Source organism: Orbicella franksi, chromosome 7, assembly GCF_964199315.1.
Source record: "Orbicella franksi chromosome 7, jaOrbFran1.1, whole genome shotgun sequence".
Taxonomy (NCBI): domain Eukaryota; kingdom Metazoa; phylum Cnidaria; class Anthozoa; order Scleractinia; family Merulinidae; genus Orbicella; species Orbicella franksi.
In genome coordinates, this window is record NC_138151.1 from 28,550,071 (window position 1) to 28,571,351 (window position 21,281).

Here is a 21,281-nt window from a genome sequence, read left to right on the forward strand (position 1 = left end):
TCTCAAACATTTTGTCCTCTTCACTCCATACTCTCTTATTCTGGGTCCTAATATAAAAAAATGTGAGTGCCACATTCCAATAAATGCTTATTGGTCCACAAGGTTGAGTGTTAATTGGGTGATCCCAGTATTTACATGAGGAAATAATATAATTATAATAATTATAGTAGCTATCTTACATGTGGCAAAAGAAACAGACAGGGCTTCATTGAATTACAGAATGTAAAAATAATTTATTTATTGTACATTATAATAAATAATTTATTAATAACTTATTATTACATCATTTTGAAAACTATTCAATAATTCAAAGCTGTAACATCTGTTCTTGGGTTCTGTGGATTTGGCTGGCCTGCAACTTGTTGATTCAAGATGTAGTCGATTTGTCTGTGAAACAAATAGATTAGAGCAAGTTATTTTCTTATTAGATTGAGACTATTACTTTACTGTTTATTCAATTTTTTTAACCTGCTAAGAGGAAGTTTAGAAGACATTCAGGAAGATTAGTAACATATAAAATGTCAGACTGATTTGTATGATCAAAACTCACTGAAGTTGTTCTCTATAAGTTCTTGCTTGTTGTCGTAACATCTTTAACATTTCATCATCAGAGAATTCATCATCTGAGCTTCCATTTTGAGTAATATCTTCTTCTGGACCTAAAGACGAGCCAATACAGGGTTAGTACTATTTCTTGGGTTACAAATTTAGGGACTCTTCAAGAACATTCCAGGACACAGTGTGCTGTTGAAGAAAATATTTTGATCTTTTTCAAGTTTTTCCGTCGAGGTGCATGCGAACCCTCCCATTACTACCACTCAGCAGACAACCAGACACGACTCAGTTCTCACACAATGAATAACAATGAATTTCAAATTTTTTGCACAAGTTCATTTCCTGTTCTCACCATGGGCTCTGTAATGAGGTTCTTGAGGTTGTAGTGGTCCTTGACTGTCACTGCTTCCAGTCAAACTGCTGCTAGATGACTGAGGGGTAGAGAACAGTCGTTCTGAGACAACCTTGAAATGACAAAAAAAAAAGGTCAGAAATGGAAAAATATGAATGTCTGTGGGATGCTGCAACCTTCCTGGAGTGTTTTCAAAATACAATAATGTACTATTAAACCCATTGCCGCCTGTGCTGCTTGTAACCCCCCATGATGAGCATTAGCCTTTGTTCCACTTCTGATGTCATCACCTTCGACCAAAATTGGCATCACTTATACCCAAGTTATGCAGGAGGAAAAGATCTTTCCAATGATACCCAGATAAGAGTGATTGGGTCAATTGAGCCTGAAATATGCACAAAAATTCTTAAAAATTAGAGTGAAAGATTCCCTCAACTACACTTGGCTACTCTATGGTAAAAATGTCCCATCTCGATGATGCTTTCTCGGGAATTCTTCAACTGGAAGCAAGCCTTGTAGAAGGTCAACAACTGCAGCAAAAAGATAGGAAAAGGAGATAAAGGAAAGGCCAAAAAAACTATCTAGAAATTTTTATTTCTGTGCATGTCCAAGCAAAAATGACACTAAAACGTGGTGCTAGTAGAAAGGAAGGAATGCTGTATTGTTGCAAATGCCTTTCTGATTAAATTGGAGCTAATTTAGCTCATCCAGGCCAAAAATGTCCAAAATGTCCAAAAATGCATCTTTGTCAAAAAGCTCCAGGTGTCAATGGGCTAACAATTAGATTATGAGCCTGAGATTTCTATGGCATGAATCAAATATAGAAATCAAGAGCGAATAATCTAATTGTTTCTAGTCATTCAAAACTTTATGTAAATCCTCTTTACAGACACTTCAAAAGTGGACAGAAGGGGCTGCCACCAGTTTATGAACAAGCCCACGTGGCTAGGCTACTCACTATCAACAACAGAATAGATAGTGAGTTGCGTAGCCAATCAGAGAATGAAATTTGAGATAGAACACTAGTAGATTTATACTACTGATAATAATTATTTTTATTCTCATCACTGATTGTCAAACATCTTTTTTAAGTTAGCACTACACTAAGACAATATTTCCTGGCTAATCAGGCCCAGGTTGCTAGGTGGATAATGCTTTCCACAGGATAAATCACAATCTAGCAGATAGCGTGGTTTGTTTTGTCAGCACCTATCCACTGGATAGTGATTTATCCTGCAGGGGTTTCATTAGGGTTATCAGCGGAAGGGCAGCTGGTTTTCACAGGCGGGCAAAACTTTTTGAACTGAACTTCTTTGTAAGAAAAACTTTCCTCTAGATGATCAAAGTAGGCTGGCAAAATTGTTCTCACAGCCAGTCAGTTTGCTCAGTGCCCAGCCCTTAATAAAACCCCTGTATTTCTGTGGATAGCAATATCCAGCCTTTGAACAACTGGGGCCAAGGAGATAAGATGAGGATGGAAAGGGTGAAGGTAAAAGAGAAGAAAACAGTAACTCATAGTACTGTTCCTTCTCCTTCCTACTCCCTGATTGGAGTCTGACTGGACGCTAAACCGGTTTCTTGGGCTATATACATAATTTTTCATCACCTCTCCAATAACACCAGCCAACACATCACTGGCTGTAGGCTCCTGGTTTGATTCCCTTTTTGGTTTTGGCTTTCTTTTCCAAACTTCTTTTCTTCTTAGCTCATCTCTTTCAGAATCTGTTGGCCCAGCAGTAATCCTGTGCTCTTTTTCTTTAGTTCCATTTCTTTTCCTTGGAAGGTCCTCAAACTGTGCTTTGTCAGGAGTTTCTCTAGTTGTTTTTCTTTTTGGTTTCTGGACCCTGTCAATATCTCTCTCTGTGACATCCAGTTTCTCTAGCATTGATTCAACTACTGGAGAGCTCAGAGGTAATTCTACTGTTTGATCAGACCTCGCCTTTTCAATAAGAGTTCTTTGATGAGGGCACGGTAAAATATCACATGAAAGATGCATATGAGATGGTACATTGGCAGATTTAAATTGGTCCTGTTCTATGACTAGTGGACGGATTTGCCCTGAAATTTCTGTCCCTTTTGTGGTGAGAGCAGGGGATGGTTCTAGGCCTGTTGTAAGTACTTGAGGTGATGTTCCTACATCCAGCTGGGAAAATGGACTGCTAGAAGCAGGCTCTTGTGGTTGAGAGATGCCTAATTGAGATGGAACCATCAGAGAGGAAGTCCCCTGGAGGCCAGGCATAACTGCCATAGTAGTGGTGTAGGTCGTTTGAGTCCTTGCTGACAAACTAGCTGACCCATCTGGTACTACAGGTATCGCTGAAGGAGCTAATACTTGTGATTCTGGTCTCTGATGTGCAAAGTCCACCTGTGATGAGGAAAGTGGGGCTGAGGTGGGTGGCAGAATTCCCACTCCACCAGATAAACCGTGTGGGTGTAATTTTGCTCCACTGGGTGCAATTTGAGGTCGTGAAGACCCTACTGGGAGGGTGCCCTTAGCTGGGCCCCACTTTGCTACCTGTTCTTGAGCTCTTTCCATTTTTCTTGCCAACCTCCACTGATACAAAATATCTTCCTCAGGGGGAGGGGTAGGACGAGGTTGACGTTGCATCCGTTGATGGTCCTTAAATTGCCTGGGTGCTATTGATGAGGGTTGCTGAGGTGATGCCTCTCTTAGAGCCCTCTGTTCAAGAGGACCCTGTTTCACTCTTCTTACTGGTCTGTGGACCTCACTTGACGAAGTGTCCAAAGTGCTCTCACTGCAATGTAGAGGTAGTTACAAACAGTAAACTTCTTGTTAACTCAGAAACCATTAGTTACCATTCTAAATTAGGCAGTTGGAGTACATTTAGCTCCATGTCTCACACCAGCGCTTTAGATCTCCCTTCTAGGTAGACACAACTATAGTGGAATTTTAATATATAAATAATGACATGCCAAGCAACTGGAAAAAAGCATTTGTTTTGTACTGTATTGATGGTATGTAATGTTTGCGTAATTTGTTTTGTATCTAACTATGGAATATTTGTGTAACAGACACTGAAATCCTGCAATAACAAATTTATGGGAAAATAACCAAAATTGTTATATTACAGTTTGTGTAAAAACATTACTTTGCAGTAAAAATTTAACTGTCACTCTGTTGTGTTGCACTTTGAGTGGTTTGTTTATGGTATGTTTATTACAGCATTTCAGGGGTTTCATTAAGGGCTTGCCATGAGGATGATTTTGCTTGCCTGGTTTGATCTTCTAGTGGAAAAAGTGAAGCCTTGGAGCTGACTGGCTCATAGCTGCCGGAGCTTATCCCAGTTTCTGTAGCATGAAGCGGCTGGGAGTATTTCTACTCCCCCCTGGACAGGATGGTAGTCCATCGCAGGGTTACCCTCAGAATTAAGTTCGCCAGTACCCATTTATACTCCTGGGTGGAGAGAGGCACTACGAGAGTTAAGTGTCTTGCCCAAGAACACAACACAGTGTCCCCAGCCAGGGCTTGAACCCGGACAACTCGATCTGGGGACGAGCACACTAACCATGAGGCCACCGCGCCTCCTCTAGTGGAAAGTTTTTCTTATAGAGAAGTTCAGTTTAAAAAGTTTTGCCACCTGTGAAAACCAGTTACGCTCTTGCTGAAAATGTTAATGAAACCCCTGGCATTTACTTGACTATCATGACAGGATTACATGTAAAGATTTTACAAATTAAAATGTCCAATCAGGTGTGGTGAATTTTCACAAGCCCAAGACTTCATTGCCTGTCTGATGGACCGGAGGGAACTTTGAGCCAGTTCATAACCACATGCTTAATGTGCTTTTTTGTCAAAATATACGGACTGTAGTCAGTCAAACCTTTTTTCAAGCAGTGCCTTGGCTCTTTGTTGTAGTTCAGCTGTTTTTGTGTCCAAACCATCAAAAGAGGACATTGAAGGAGATGAAGTACTTTTGGTTTTCTGAAATTATTAATAACAGTTATTTATTAACATATTAAGGTGACTGTGGCTATACATAATTCAGGCTAAGTTAAACTCAAGACTACCATTGGCCAGTGGATTCCCTCTCTTGATGTGAGGTAGCCAAATGGTTTTGCAGGAGGTCCCATGAATTTACAACTCTCATGTTGTTTGAAGTTTAAGCTTCATCTGAATGCTTTGCTCTCAAAGGACTTTGCTCTGGTTATGTAGACTGACACAGTAAGTATTTGGCCATCCTCTCTCATTTAAGACTTCAGTGTGACATTGCCTGATGGTTGCTGTTCACAGGGTTGTCATGGTTACCCTCTACATTCAGCATGTAACACCTGGCTCCACCAACCTTACAGACACCTTCCCCATGCCCAGCCATCATTGTTGAGGTAAATGACAGATTGACATGACAATCATACACGTAACCTGTAAACGATGATCTGTGAAGATACACTTACTGATGTTGGAGATGTCGGTGTCTTTCCCCTCCTGAACATGCTTCTCCTCAGTTTTGGTGACAGACTTGGCCGTGGGGAAGGCAGCTGCTGGTCAGGGGGGGTTCCGTCTTTAGGTGTTGAGCTATTGGGAGGAGATGGAGATAACCACCAGAATTCTCCTCCTTTACCACTGTCAAAATATGTATGGTCACGTTCTTGACGACTGGATGGTGGGGCATTACGGAAACGATCTATGTACCTGCGGCAAATCACAATACAATAATTTTTCATGATGAGGGAAATAAACATCATCTTCTATCAGTAGTAGAGTGGCTTACATTTTTAGGACTGGCTATTTAGCTTCCACCCTAATGACTAGTCAAAGCAGCAATCAGTTTTCACTGGCTGTGCTGTAACAGACATTCAGACTACACTGTCTGTGGCTAAACTCCCACTAAAACTTTTGAAATGTATGTGTCAGACTCTGCCCGTTAGACCTCCTCCAGATCGAACTCTCTGCCCCTGAGTTTCCTAGGATGCACATTTCCAAGTGCTACTCAGAAGCCAAACTGGCTACAAGCAGGTACTGTCAATGACAATGTTTCTCCCAAAAGTACATGTACAGATTATGATTTGGCATCTACCTTCATAAGTGTTACAACCCAATTTACAGTAATGACGACTTTCTTAAAGACTTCATGGTTGTAGGTAGCCCTAGCATGAGGGCCAAAGAAATTTTTTTCTCGCTCCAAGCTCAGCAGCTTTTGTAGCTCAGCAGCTTTTGTAGCTCAGCTTGTGGGTAAGTCAAAGAGTAATACAGAGAGCCTACCTGGCTAAAGTGGAGTCAGGATGTGCATGTAAAGGAAAATCTCTTCCTTCACTAGAAGGAGTCTTTGATATCTCTGTACCATCACTGTCTGCTTCAGGTGTAGATACCAATGCTCTCTCAGTGCTTGGCCAGGACTCGTCAAACTTGGATGAGGAAGAATGGTCAGGGTCTATGGTTCCATTTTCTCTTGTAGGTATTTCATGTATCTTGATGTGATTGGTGTGTTGAAGGAATTTTTCATCAGCTGGGCTTTTCATGTGACCTTCCTTTTTGTGGTCAGGACTAAGGCAAATCTAAAAGGAATGTTTGATCTCCAGTAAACTCAGTTAATATGTACACTCAGTTAGATACCAGAGTTTTTCTTTTTGTCTTTTTTTCTTTACTTCATGGTAAAGGATGAGAAAGTTATAAAACGAGACTGCTTGTGCTAAATAGTACTTGAGTACTTGGGTCTTTGGAGTATCCAGCGTCTGAACGTAATACTGTTTTGTGTTGGGAGCCCAGGCACCAGTAGTCAGTCACCAAGTTTGAACACAGCCTCACTATATGATAACAATTGCGCTTTACATGCGAAGAAATAAGTTTTAAGATAACTAAGCTGGCGACGGCTCAATAAATCTACATCGTATACATTTCTGCTTATATTTAGCTGAAAAAAATTTTCAGCTACGTACATCATCACTCATATGTACCGCGGGTCGACAGGTTAGCGCGCCCATGATCCTTTGAAAAGATTTATTTCCTGAAGAACACGCTGTCGTCTTTATAGACTTACCTTTCTCTCGGCTTCAGACAACTCTCTTTGCATTGATGGATAGTAAAATGACTTTGGTAAGGGATCAACTTCGAATGGATCACCCCTGCAGTTATAAACACAACAGAAAAGAATTTCAATACGACTCCAAAATTTTACCCTCCTAGCAGAGTAGCTTCGATCTTTCCTGGATATCGAAGCGGCTATGTCCGCAGGGTAGCAAAATTCATAAACAACAGCAAATTTGATTTCGATGAGCTTTTATACTCACGATTTCCGAACTTCCATTACTGATTATCGGTGCTGAGAAGAAATTTCAAAACTTCGAAGTTTATAGACAGTTTTTCGTGAGATTTCCGACTTGGACAGTAAGAGGGAATCAGTTTTTTTTCCAGTGCAGTACTTGCCGCCATGTTTTGAATTTCTCAACTCCAGTCTCTCACTAAGCCCTTTCATGAAAGCGAGACTCGCTGAGTGTGTAGACATGTTTGTCCTTGCCCTTGAACCCTTGTACAAATATTTGTGAAAGAATTTCGTCTATAAATAGAGTTATGACAACTTTGCCAAGGTCAGCAAAAACTATTCGTGACATCCCAGAGGAAATTCAGTTAAAATTAAGTGCTGCACATGATCAAGTCAATTTAGAACTCAAAACCCTTTTGTTCCAGATCAGAGTTTTCATGGAGTTTTTCGGCCCAAACACTTGCAAGTTGGACTGCTAAAAATAACTCTCCGCAGACACAAGTCTGAACTCGTTGTCACGCACACATTCACTGGTGGTATTTTCATTACTTCGTAGAGTATTTTTCGTATCTGCATTGTTTATAAAGTTTGCAACAAGTTGAAACCTGCCCGGAGAGGAAGTAATTATATTTTCCGTGTACACGCACATGTACTGTTAATGATACCACAGATGATGTCAAAACATTTTCCTTTTAAATTGAACTTTAACTGCTCAGATTTGAATTTCAGCCTTTTTGTGTTATATTGCAGGATTCTTTTCTATCGAACATAATTATTTCTTGATAGAAGAAGTCGACAAGCGTTGTTTTGAAATAGCATACCGTGACTCGCTTCAGACATGCACCCCACACGTAATGTAAACAACATTGTCAATAGTCTGTTACTTCAAAAATATTATTTACCTTCCCAAAGAAAACATCTCTAGGAAGTACGAAGCTTTCAAGAACTTGAGTACTTTGACAAAATATCCTAAGTGTTTTTGGTTTTAATCCTCCTTTCTCAGGGTTTGTCCTTTGATCGTCCACGCGAAAAAAAATGCCCATCGATTTTAAATTAACATTTCATTGAATGACGACGCATTGCAGCTTGCACAGTGCCAAAATAAATGCAAGACCGGTCTTGCTTTAAATTGTTCACTCGATTTTCAAGGACACTAAAGTACAAACAGACCAGCTGTCCTATTTTCCCGCCAAGTTTTATTTCCGCTGGAAGCTAGTCCTCGCCGGAGACACCATTCAAACATGTTTAAAGTGCAGTTTTGGTTTGAAACACGAAGGGAGAAGTCCCAGGGATTAGTCCCTACGGCAATTCCCTTACAGCAAGGGACTGACCAAATTTTGGGTCAGCTGTGATTAGATTGGGTAGTCAACACAGTGGGACTTGTCCCAGGGACTTGTTACAGGGACTAATTTCGGGGACTTGTCCCCCCCCCCCCCCGTATGTTCCCTGGTGCATGCTGACCTTAATCGTTATGAGTACAGCAAAAGAGTGAAAGTGAAGTGAACTGTACAAAAGCGTGGGACAACATTGTTTCCCACGCTTGAGAGCCGATTGAAATTGAGATAACAAATCATGCACAGTGTTTCACTTTTCAACAGAATCAAATCACCTTTTTATTTGGATCAAAGACATGACGTAAATTTGTTCACATCTTCATTATTTACATTGTAAATTTTTAAGTACATTTATAACGAAGGGTCGAGAATACGTTCAAGCTTGCCCAGGCGTAACGCATAATAAGCCGTATACCGGCTGATGACGTAGTGACGTACACTTTCATTTTGGCGCGGTTATAGACACTCATGAATTTTAAAGTCTATAAAAACCCGTATCAAGGGTAAATTCGACATAGCGAGGAAACGTTTCGATCCAGAGGAGGTTCGATATCCTTAAGCCACATCAAACGTTTTTCGATGAATCCAGGAGTTAGCAAAGCCAGAAAATGTCTCTTTGGGCGTCCAGACCATCAACAACTAGAGAGCGATTTACAGAGAGAGTTAAATAAGGATGCTCGAGAGATGAACGAAAAATATGACTTTGATTTTCAGGAAGGAAAACCATTAAAAGGAACGAAATACGAATGGGTTGAAGTTAATGAGCCTCCGAAGGAGAACGACGGGCAACCGAAAAGCAGTGGTGTCACTGAAACGGGAGACAAGGAAATAACTAGGAAGAACCCGGTCGAAGAACAACTACAGGATCATAAAACGCCATCAAAGAAACTCCAGTGATTCGCATATTGACGAAGGATTAGTTGCTGCTTGCAAAATCTCAAAACTAGTGCCGAAATCACGCGAAATTTTCGGGCTTCGAGGTGTTTATCAAATCACTGGTTACCGAGATGTCAAAATTTGGACACCCGTGACCTCGCCATGGTGAAGATATCCAACCTGTAGCCAGCAACGGATACATGTGAATATCATACATTTGACTGCTTTTTAATTTTGTGATTATTCACTTAAGGAAACTTAAGTGAGTCCTCGTGACTTTAATTTATACCCGGGGTTTATTTTATTTATTTTTATGTGTGGAGCTGTGAGCGACAAATACAGAAAATAGCCATGATGATGCTAGAGCGAAGTAGGATCCGAACCTTTGCCGATGTATTAACTCCTTTCAGTTTCGTAAAGAGTGTAAAGACCCCGTGACAGCAGGGATGAACTTTGATTTGCATACTTGTACAAAATATAGGAACACATTATGAGATTATAGACTGGACTTTTAACTGTAAATATGTACAGCAATTATGTCTTTAGACAAGATGGGCTCCTGTATGGTTCAGTAAATACAAAGCGGAAGCTAACATTTGTCTTTATATCTCGTTTTTATTGTAGAAATTAACTTGAGTTATCTGTGGTCCATTGTGTCAAGGTGTTAATTTTTTGAAGGAGTCATTAAGATGTTATCATTTGCGTTTTTACCTTCGCATTTTTGGCCGTACGTGAATAACCAGAGAGAGCTCCCACGCGGAAATGTGGCAAAAAAAAGTCTTGTTATTTTTCCTATCTTAGCTCTCTTTAAGCGCCCTTATAGTAAAACGGCTACTCTGGGGTGATAAGATATTATAAGCGGATTTATACCACTGAATGCCTGTATGTTTTTCCCGTCAAAAATATTTAGTCACGCCATCCGTCACGCTATCCGTCACGCGACGAACGTGGAGACTTGGAAACTAAGCTGGGCGCACAAATAGTCGCGCGTCTTGCATTGTACGCAGTCGGAGGAATTGATCAAAGATTCTTTTTCAAATGTGTTATCTCTAGTAAAAGTTTCATTTAAATCGCTACGATCAGTTACAACTTTCAAAGACTCAGGGTACTTTCTCTCTTTTGCTTTTCATCTTGAGGTCTCCTGCGACGGTGGGTTACAGTCAAAACAGCTCAAGCGTTCCTGCCAAGGGTGAATGAATGAGTTCATTATCGGAAATTTGATTTCATTACTCGTTTCAATAGTCCGTTATTCAAGTGAAGAGTAGAAAATTCAAAACAAGACTCGATCCAATACTTGAATTTTGATTGGATTAATGAACTTTATTTTAAACAAACCTTTTTAAAAACAGTTAGGTATCTTGACGCAAACCTACCTTTTCTGCCCCTTCCATAAAACTTGCATAAAATCTTTGATATCTTTCCCGCCACTACGGGAGAAGTCCTGGTGCTCAGCATTCCAAATATGGTATAAGCGTATTGTTCATTAATCCAATCAAAACTCGAATATTGGATCGAGAGCGTTTTCCATTGGCCGTCGATAAAACCAGGAACATGGAACATTCCGGAACATCCCGGAACATTCTGGAACATCCCGGAACATCGAACAATTATCATAATTACGCGAAAACTATGTAAAATTTAATTTAAAAAAATCAAATCAAGCAAAAATAAACTGGTATCAGCTCGGAAAATAGAAACAAAACAAAAACACAAAAAAAGGAAAAATGAAAGAAAAGTGAAAGTGACTGCAATGAGTGAAGGCTAGCAACTAAGAAGAGTAATCAATTCCTTCCAGTCGTTCACCATCAGTTTAATTACGTGACTGCCCTTTATTCTCAGATTTCGTTCTTCACAGAAAGGTGGTGGCGTTCGAACTCCTTAATCAGACCTAAAAGTATGGGTACACGAGTGTGATTTCTCTATTCAATTCATTGCGTCAATACAAAGATATGCGTATACACGATTTCTCATGAAAAAATAGTTTCTCCATGAGATAGAAATAGAAACTCTTCGGCATCGAGTTTCTTGTCTAAACTAGTTTGGACTGCTCGACCTCCGGATGACAGTGTAAACAAATACAAACACAAAATTTAAAAACATTTGGCGACGCGCGCGCTGTCTTGCGGGGTCGCTGGTCAAAACTTTATTGTCTCTAGAAATATTTGTTACAAGTGTTGGCGATCTGAAATTGAATTCTAAGTGTCGCCAACAGTTCAAATGCATCTCCTTGAAAATGTTTGTCCAGCACAAGTTGATACTTAATTAATTAAAAATACTTTTACCGCAGGTTATAATCTATTCATCGCTAGTTCAACTTCACGTGCAGATCGTTATCTGACATTTGATCAAACTTAGTTTTCTATCGAGCCATTCGAACACCACCAAAGTTAACCAGACATGCGAAAACCGCGCGTGAACGCGCTGCTCTATAAATCTTTGATTACCACTAGTTTATTAATGATAACTTGCTTGTTACTCGGGCTTCCGGAAAGGCCGAGTCTGCACTTAGTGGGTCATAGTGCCAGGCGTTCCTAGCGGAGCGGCGCGAAAACTGGGGATGATAAATAACAACATGAAGATTGAATAGGGACAAAACTATGAATACTGACTTAACAAGCAACTGTATGATGCACAGACAAACACCTCAGATGTTGAAGAATTCAGGGATCAAAAAAGGAGACGCAATGAATTACCTGGCATTCATCGTCAGAATCGTCCATGTCTGTGTTGAAAAACAGAGTGCTGAAAAGCGACGTGACGCAATTAACGGGAAAGGAGAGGAGCCTGCACTCATTGTGGTCAGGTGAATGAATACCCAACGCTCCCTACCCCTCTGTTACCGACTCCCCTATCCCCAATATCTTCTCATATTTCAAGCTGATACCAGTTTATTTTTGTTTTGTTTCTATTTTCCGAGCTGATGCCAGTTTATTTTTGCTTGATTTGATTTTTTAAAGTTTAATTTTACATATTTTTCGCATAATTATGATAATTATTCGATGTTCCGGGATGTTCCGGAATGTTCCATGTTCCTGATTTTATCGACGGCCTTTTCCATTTACCAAAAAATTCCGGAAATTCCGGTTGGGATGTAAATGAACACGACTGTTTGGTTCGTTCCATTGGAAATTTTCCGGAATAAATGGAATTCCTGAAAAGGTAGTCCCGTTTTCCCGGTGAAACTTCCCAATGGAAAATTTGTGTTCCATTTACAGATTTCTCGTCTTAATATCACCAGTTCCATGCCTTTCGCGGTCTTTTAAGGCGGGGGTTAACATGAAGGCCATAGTTTTGCTGGGCATTATGGTTTGAATGTAAATATCTCGTTCACGTTTCAAGCAGTGAAAAATCTCTCTGCTCATTTCACATAGCTACGTTTTGGGCTGTTTTGTAAATTTTTTGGTGATTTTTGGGTATATTTGGAGATAAATAGTTTTTCTCAAAGGATTAGTAAAATTTATGGAACTAGGAAATTTTGAAGATTTGATGTTGTTTTAAAATTAGAATTTGAAGTTAGAAATTGGTAGACGTACACCAAACAGTTCCCACCAACCCGGGGTGCCCTTTTGGGGGCAATCAACTGTCTGGTGGTGTTCTAAACCCCTTTTTATCCTTTTAATTCCTCTTTAAACTTCCCAAAATTTCACTTAAATTCATGTGTACCCTCGCCTTAAGCGGCCAGGCTTCCCTCGGCTCCCTCGTGTTTCAACAAAAATGGCGGCTTTTCAGGGTCAGTTTTCTGGAAGCTTTTTGCAAACAAACTTTCAGGGCTACTACTAGTACTCTGCCTGCCACGTGGGTCTTCCAAATGAATGCCGTTGTGGCACTCTTCCTGTAGCTTGGACGACTCTACACAGACCTTTCATTGTGCCTCATGTCATTCGAAAATGACTTTAAAACTCATCGAGTGAATATCCTGGCAACGCGTGTTCAAAATAGCCTTCAGTTCGTTGCAAATTCCATCTCATGAACGTCGAGGCCGCTGAAAAGATATCTACTGCATCATCTTCTGAATTAATCAAACTTTCTTCCTCTGTAGAGACTTCTAACATTTCGCGCAAAAACAAGATCTGATGGGCTTCATTGGCCTCCATTTTGAATATTCGCGGGAGATTCAGAGAAGCGGCAGAGAGGGGCCTGTGAACGAATGGGACTTGTGACAAATGGAACGCGCTTTTCCCAAACGGAAATTCCCAATAGAAATTTTCCGAAGATTTTTGTAAATCTAAAACGCCCCGAGTCTTGTCTTGAATTTTCTACTCTTCAATTTTAAGAACGGACTATTGAAATGAGTAATGAAATCAAATTTCCGATAAAATGAACTCATTCATTCACCCTTGGCGGGAACGCTTGAGCTGTTTTGACTGTAAATGCCTCATGTTTTTGTGACCGGCATAAATCAATAAATCTACGGTATCTACGTTTTTTATATTTAACTGACAAAAAATTTTCAGCTACATATACCATCACTCATATGTACCGGGGGTCGACAGGTTAGCGCGCCCATGATCTTTTGAAAAGATTTATTTCCTGAAGAACACGCTGTCGTCTTAGACTTACCTTTCTCTCGGCTTCAGACAACTCTCATTGCATGGATGGATAGTAAAATGACTTTGGTAAGGGATCAACTTCGAATGGGTCACCCCTGCAGTTATAAACGGAACAGAAAAGAATTTTATTACGACTGCAAAATTCTACCCATCTAGTAGAGCCGCTTCGATCTTTCCTGGATATAGAAGAGGCTCTATCAGCAGGGTAGCAAAATTCATGAACAACAGCAAATTTGATTTCCATGAGCTTTTATACTTTACGATTTTATAGAAAGGTTTTCGCGAGATTTCCGCCTTGGATTCTATGAAGAAATCAGTTTGTTTTTCAGTGCAGTACTTGCCGCCATGTTCTGAATCTCTCAACTTTATTCTCTTACTGAGTTATTTCATAAAAGCGAGGCTCGCCGAGTCTGCAGTCTTGCCCTTGAAATTTACTCTTGTACAAATATTTGTGAAAGGATTTCGGCTATAAAGAGAGCTATAAAAAACTTTGCCAAGATCAGCAAAAACTATCCGTCCACCCTAGACGAAATTCAGCTAAAATTCCGGGTGCTAGACATGGTCTAATCAACTTAGGACTCAAAACCCATTTGTTCTAGATCAGAGTTTTTATGGAGTTAAATAATTAATTTTTCGGCCCAAAACGTGCAAGCTGGACTGCTAAAAATAACTCTCAGACACAAGTCTGAACTCGTTTTCACGCACACATGCACTGGTGGTATTTTTATTACTTCGTAGAATATTTTCCATATCTGCATTGTTTACGGAGTTGTCAATAAGTTGAAACCTGCCCAAAGAGGAAATAATTATATTTTCCGTGTACACGTGCATGTACTGTTAATGATACCACAGATGATGTCAAAACATTTTCTCTTTTAAATCGAATTTTAACTGTTCTGATTTGAATTTCAGCCTTTCTTGTGTTATATTGCAGGATTTTTGTCCATGGAACATAATATTATTTCTTGATAGAAGAAGTCGACAAGCGTTGTTTTGAAATAGCATACCGTGACTCGCTTCAGACGTACACCCCACACATAATGTAAACAACATTGTCAATAGTCCGTTACTTTAATATTATTTACCTGCCCAAAGACAACATCTCTATGAAGTGCGAAGCTTTCAAGAACTTGAGTACTTTGACAAAATATCCTAAGTGTTTTTGGTTTTAATCCTCCTTTCTCAGGGTTTGTCCTTTGATCGTCCACGCGCAAAAAATGCCCATCGATTTTAAATTAACATTTCATTGAATGACGACGCATTGCAGTTTGTACAGTGCCAAAACAAATGCAAGACCGGTCTTGCTTTAAATTGTTCACTCAATTCTCAATTACAAACAGACCAGCTGTGGTATTTTCCCGCCAAATTTTATTTCCGCTGGAAGCTCGTCCTCGCCGGAGACACCATTCATACATGTTCAAAGTGCAGTTTTGGTTTGAAACACGAAGGGAGAAGTCCCAGGGACTACTCCCTACGGCAATTCCCTTGAAAAGCTTCCAGCAAGGGACTGACCAAATTTTGGGTCAGCTGTGATTAGATTGGGTAGTCAACACAGTGGGACTTGTCCCAGGGACTTGTTACAGGGAGTAATTTCGGGGACTTGTCCCTCCCCCCCCCCCCCCCCGTATGTTCCCTGGTGCATGCCGACCTTAAATCCTTATGAGTACAGCAAAAGAGTGAAAGTGAAGTGAACTGTACAAAAGCGTGGGACAACATTGTTTCTCACCCTTGAGAGCCGATTGAAATTGACATAACAAATCATCCACGGTGTTTCACTTTTCAACAGATTCAAATCCCCTTTTTTTTCGGATCAAAGACATGACGTGAATTTGCGAGAGTCACATCTTCATTATTTATATTGTAACTTATTAAGCACATTTATAACGAAGGGTCGAGAACACGTTCAAGCTTGTCCAGGCGTAATGCATAATAAGCAGTGTATACCGGCTGATGACGTAGTGACGTAACACCTTCATTTTGGCGCGTTTATACACATTCTTATGCACCTTTAAGTCTATAAAAACCCGTATCCAGGGTAAATTCGACATAACGAGGAAACTTTTCGACCCAGAGGAGGTTCGATACCCTTAAACTACGTCAAACGTTTTTCGATGGATCCAGGAGCGAGCAAAGCCAGAAAATGTCTGTTTGGGCGTCCAGACCATCAACAACTAGAGAGTGATTTACAGAGAGAGAGAAATAAGGATACCCAAGAGATGAACGAAAAATATGACTTCGATTTTCAGGAAGGAAAACCGTTAAAAGGAACTAAATACGAATGGGTTGAAGTAAATGAGCCTCCGAAAGAGAGTGAGGAGCAACCGAAAAGCAGTGGTGTCAGTGAAACGGGAAACAAGGAAATAACTAGGAAGAACCCGGTCGAAGAACAATTACAGGATCATAAAACGCCATCAAAGAAACTCTAATGATTCGTACATTGACGAGGAATTAATTGCTGCTCACAAAACCTCAAGACTGGTGCCGAAATCACGCGAAAGTTTCCGGCTTCGAGGTGTTTACCAAATCACCGGTTTCCGAGATGTCAAAATTTATGCACCCGTGACCTCGTCGTGGTGAAGATATTCAACCTGTAGGCAGCAACGGATGTATGTGAATATCATACATTGCTTTTTAATTTTGTGATTATTCACTCAACGAAACTTTAGTGACTCCTCGTGACTTTAATTCATACCCTGGGTTTATTTTATTTATTTTTATGTGTGGAGCTGTGAGCGACAAATAAGTGCCAAAGCAAAGCAGGAGCGGAACCTTCGCTGATTTATTAACTCCTTTCAGTTTCTGTAAAGAGTGTCAAGACCCCGTGACGGCATGGAAGAACTTTGATTTGCATACTTGTACAAAATATAGGAACACATTATGAGATTATAGACTGAACTGTTAACTGTAAATATGTACAGCAATTTAACACGTCTTGAGTCTAGATGGGCTCCAGGTTGAGCTTAATATTTGTCTTATCTTGTAGAAATTAAATTGAGTCATCAGTGGTCGATTGTGTCAAGGTGTTAATTATTTTTTGAAGAAATCATCAAGATGTTATCATTTTCCTCTTCCGGCTATCGCAGTTGATTTTTTGCCGTAATAAAACATCATTTATTATTGCATCGCGAATGACCAGAGTTCCCAAGCGGAAATGGGGCAAAAAATATACTGTTCTGTTTCCTATCTTAACTCTCTTTAAGTGCCCTTACAGTAAAGGGCTACTCTGGGGTGATAATACATTGAAAGCGGATTTATTCCACTGAAAGCGCGAATGATTTTAATTTCCTGTCAAAAATATTTAGTCACGCCAGTAGTAGTCACGCTATTCGTCACGCGACGAACGAGGAGACTTGGAGACTAAGCCTAACGCGCGCATCAGTCGTGTGTCCTGCATTGTACGCAGTTTGAAGAATTGATCAAAGCTTCTTTTTCGGAAGCGTAATCTCAAGTTTTCTTTAAATCGCTACGCTCAGTTGCAGCTGTCAAGGACTCAAGGTACTTTCTTTCTTTTGCTTTTGATCTTGAGGTATCCTTGGGTTGAATGCCTCATGGTTTTTGTGATCAAGCTTTAATTAAATAAGTTATGTAAGACTTTAGACCCACGCTGATGGATTAAATATCTCATTTGTACGAGTGAATTCTAACAGAGATCCCACTAGTGGCTTTATTCTCAATAAAGGTATATGCAGAGGAATGCCACTGGCTAAGGTTTTTCCCTGGCGTGGACTCCCTGGATATGTTGGGCAAGGTTTATGGAATCTCACCCCTGGGAAAGAGAAGAGGATTTAGCAAATCGAACACATATTTCGATGATCAACTTGAAAAATAGTTTCCATGTTGCAGTGCATCTGTTCAGTAACAAATCAGAGATAATGTCAAAATGTGGCATGGACAAAAAAGTGGAATGCAAGCCAAAATAGGTGATCTGATGGTCATAACACATTTTGATGTCTTCTCTGATCTGTCACTGAACAGACCATGGCAACATGGATTCTATCTGTTGTATAAAATAAAGAAACAAACAAGTGTAACAACGTCATCTATACGTCTGTCCTCTGATAGACTATAGGTAAGAACCAATCAATTATCAGAGGTGGTGGAGCGTTTTGAAACATGAAGGGGGGGGGGGGGGGGGGGGCTCATCATTAAGCTAAGTGCATTCCTATACTTGTATTTTCCAAAATGTCTTGAGTTGTTTGTCTGCACAAAGAAACTTCTTTGCGATGTCAACAGTGTTCAATGTGTCTGTAATGGACTTAAGACAATGCCGTAGGAGGCAGTTGTTTAAATGATCTTTCTTCATGGTCTTCATGGTGCTTCTAAAATAGGTTTTTAGTCGTTGTAGGGCAGAAAATGTGCACTTGGGTGTCACTGATGCCACAGGTAATGACAAATACAGTCTTTACAGTTTGTGAACCTCTCCTAGGATTGTTTTGGTGACAGGAGGTTTGTTGAGAGCTTCGCTAGTAGTCCTTATATTTGTAACCTGACATACTTCGGGCAGATCATGAAACAGAATATTTTGTCAAACAAATTTTATACCGCTGCATTAGCGATATTTTCTGCACTAAAACGTGGGGGGCTGAGCCCTCCAAATTTTTGTTTTAGGGAGTTACAGCCCCCCCCCCCCCAGCCCCCCTGCTCTACCCACTATGTAATTTGATATACTATATATTAATCTATCATTGACTATCACTCTTACCCAATGAGCATGCACAAATGTCCTCTGTCACTGAAAAAAAGGGGAATTGTTTGGGAATGAAAATTGCAACTAAGGGACTTGATTAAATTTACATGGTTACCTTTCACTTAAAGAGAAACAAGACTGCAGGACAGTTTTGCATATTATCTGGCTTGTCTATTTTATGGGGAAAGCTGGTGAGATGTGCATTATTAAGTAGGTAAAGGCAAAGTTATAGGTTACATTTATGACTTTCGCAGGTATCATCTTTCAATGCAATATCACTCTCAGCCTCTGTGCATTTTTGACCAAAGACCAACCTGTAATGGTGGTATTTGTGGAGGGGGGAGGAGTTGAGTTATATGTTAGGATGTTTTTGGAGGGGATGGAGGCTGCTTGATAATGGTAATCAAATTTAAAAACTTTTTGTTGGCGTATTTTGGGAAACCTCCTCATGGACCATGGATTAGCCCCTGTTGGTGGAATTACAAACCCTTTCATACAACAAATTCCTATCTGCCTATGCACCCCGCAAGTTACCATGGAGACCTTTATTTCACATAAATTAAACTCGAGTAGGTTTTTTGAGTAGTTTTCTGATGTCTTCCTTTATCTAAATCAGTCAAGTCTTTTTTATTTACAGATTTGGCATCTTTTGCTCAATATTCAGAGGAAAATAAAAACAGCAGTCTTCCTCTATGGTCAATCTTTGCAGATTGATTATCTTATTGAACAAATAAACACTTGTTGAGAAGGGGTGTATAATTTCTTGAGTGTGGTTTAGGCTCAAAAATGCTCTTAAGTTTGACATACAATGCCTAAATATTGATAGCTTTTTGGGTCTTGTAAAATTGTTTCCTGACATATGACTGTCCCAAGTAACTGAGTACTAGGGTTCTACACCTACCTTTCAGGGGTTAAATTTCATGCTTTTGTACTGCTTTATTAGGGTGCTTTAATCTTTTCAGAGCAAATTTGATATCTTAGGTGTATTATACCAGAAATTGAAAAAAAAAAAAAGACAGTTTGTGTCTAAATTTTAATCGATTTATTTACCGTTTTCTTGATTTTTTATGTCAGAAATGATGAAAAACTGGGCAGTTATAACAGGTGCAGGGACAGGAATTGGTGCGGCCTTGGCCAAGGAGTTGTCTTCTCATAATTTGCACATACTTGCTGTAGGACGCAGGCTTCAGCGTTTACTGGAAACCCAACAGTATGCCCCTGACAACATTCATCCGCTTGCTGTTGACATAGCAACCACTGAAGGTCAGAGGGAAATACTGGATTTTATACCAGAGAGTGACGCAGTAAAATATTTGGTACAGAATGCTGCAGTGGGAGTTCCATCGCGACTCCAGGATATTCAACGCGATGAATTTGAATATGCATTTGCAGTAAATGTTACCGCACCACTCATGTTAGCTAAAGGGTTTTTTGCAAGGCTTAACAGCAACCATGGACGGATAATTCACTTAGGGACGGGGGTTGCCTCAACGCCGCAGCTTGGTACAATCACTTATGGCATCACCAAGATGGCCTTTCAAAGACTTTACCAGCAACTTTTGGTTGAATTTGAGGGATCGCAAGTTAAAATTGCCGAAGTTCTCCCCGGAGTGGTTGACACTGAAGGCTTGTGGGAACACATCAAGTTAGCCAAAGAACATCAGTTGCCTCATGTGTCGTACTTTGCCAAAGTTGAAAAGGAAGGAAAAATTTTCAGCACAGAACTTGCAGCTAAGTTTTTGAAATTTGTGTTAGTGGACACAGCAGATGAAGAATTCTCCAAGGTGTGGAACATCCATGATAGCAAACACTGGCAACATTGGAAAATGATTTAATTAGTGATTTTGATGCAGACAGCTATGCATTGCAAAATTACTGTGTTTTCACAACAGTTCCTAACTTGGGAATGGTACCATGGAGGAAAAAACTCTTAAAACTAAGGAGACACCACATGTCAAAGGTAAAATGTACTGTAGTTCACTATTAATACTAGAAAAGAGTGGTAGACATTGTCCAGAGCAGGAGTGCAGCGTTAGTGTTTAATTAACAGTGTTTTGGGAGATATGGGAGGCAAACTGAATGAGATAAATAGATAGAAAATTAAAAGTTAGTGCACTTGACCTCCGATTGAGTGGTCAAGGTCAAGCCCTGGCTGGGGACTTTGTGTTGTGTTCTTGGGCAAGACACTTAATTCTCTCAGTGCCTCTCTCCGCCCAGGTGTATGAATGGGTACTGGTGAATTTAATGTTGGGGGTAACCCTGCAGTGAACTAGCATGTCCCATCTAGTGGGGAGTAGGATACTCCTAGTCACTTCATGCAGGTGAAAATGGAGATAAGTGCTGGCCTGATGGGCCTCTGTGCTTGTATTCAGACTTTATATAATGTGACTGTCACAGAATTTTTCTTGGTGATTTATCATCTTTGAGTACTAGAAAATTCTGCCATCTCATCACCCAAGTACTGGTGAACTGAAACCATTTTGTGCAAAATTTTTGTTAAAATTGAGTGTAAATTTTCAGTGAAAGATACTGTCTGGAAGATTACCACTTACCAAACAGTCTCAATGTGTACTTTACTGTCTTATGTTTTGCATAACAATGTATTTTGATTTTAAATAAAGGGACAAATGCACACTTTTTGGTGATATCAGTCTGCCACTAAATTCACAGCATTTTTGTTTCTTTAATTTCTTCATGAAATTCATTGTT

At 40.0% G+C, this 21,281-nt stretch overlaps 3 protein-coding genes across 4 annotated transcripts; 2 read left to right on the top strand and 1 right to left on the bottom strand.

Annotated features, from left to right (window-relative positions):
- Positions 1-208: 208 nt before the first annotated feature.
- On the bottom strand, positions 209-7,293 carry LOC145493447 (uncharacterized). The gene is made up of 9 exons (XM_081472919.1): positions 7,154-7,293; positions 6,904-6,988; positions 6,129-6,421; positions 5,321-5,558; positions 4,750-4,850; positions 2,514-3,663; positions 908-1,019; positions 551-659; positions 209-387 (listed from the first exon to the last, which is right to left on the bottom strand). Exons 1-9 carry the CDS (start codon positions 7,168-7,170, stop codon positions 300-302), a joined length of 2,193 nt encoding a protein of 730 aa, XP_081329045.1. The 5' UTR covers positions 7,171-7,293; the 3' UTR covers positions 209-299.
- LOC145493449 (putative oxidoreductase SERP2049) lies at positions 608-21,204 on the top strand. 2 transcript variants are annotated; one of them, XM_081472922.1, is made up of 2 exons: positions 608-680; positions 19,647-21,204. In XM_081472922.1, the coding sequence occupies exon 2, from the start codon at positions 19,649-19,651 to the stop codon at positions 20,405-20,407; it is 759 nt and encodes a 252-aa protein (XP_081329048.1). In that variant the 5' UTR covers positions 608-680; positions 19,647-19,648; the 3' UTR covers positions 20,408-21,204. The 2 variants fall into 2 exon arrangements, with proteins under 2 accessions (XP_081329048.1, XP_081329047.1); XM_081472921.1 differs by lacking the exon at positions 608-680 and adding an exon at positions 17,292-17,380.
- LOC145493452 (uncharacterized) lies at positions 8,825-12,187 on the top strand. The gene has a single exon (XM_081472925.1). It carries the CDS (start codon positions 9,039-9,041, stop codon positions 9,354-9,356), a length of 318 nt encoding a protein of 105 aa, XP_081329051.1. The 5' UTR covers positions 8,825-9,038; the 3' UTR covers positions 9,357-12,187.
- Positions 21,205-21,281: the final 77 nt, after the last annotated feature.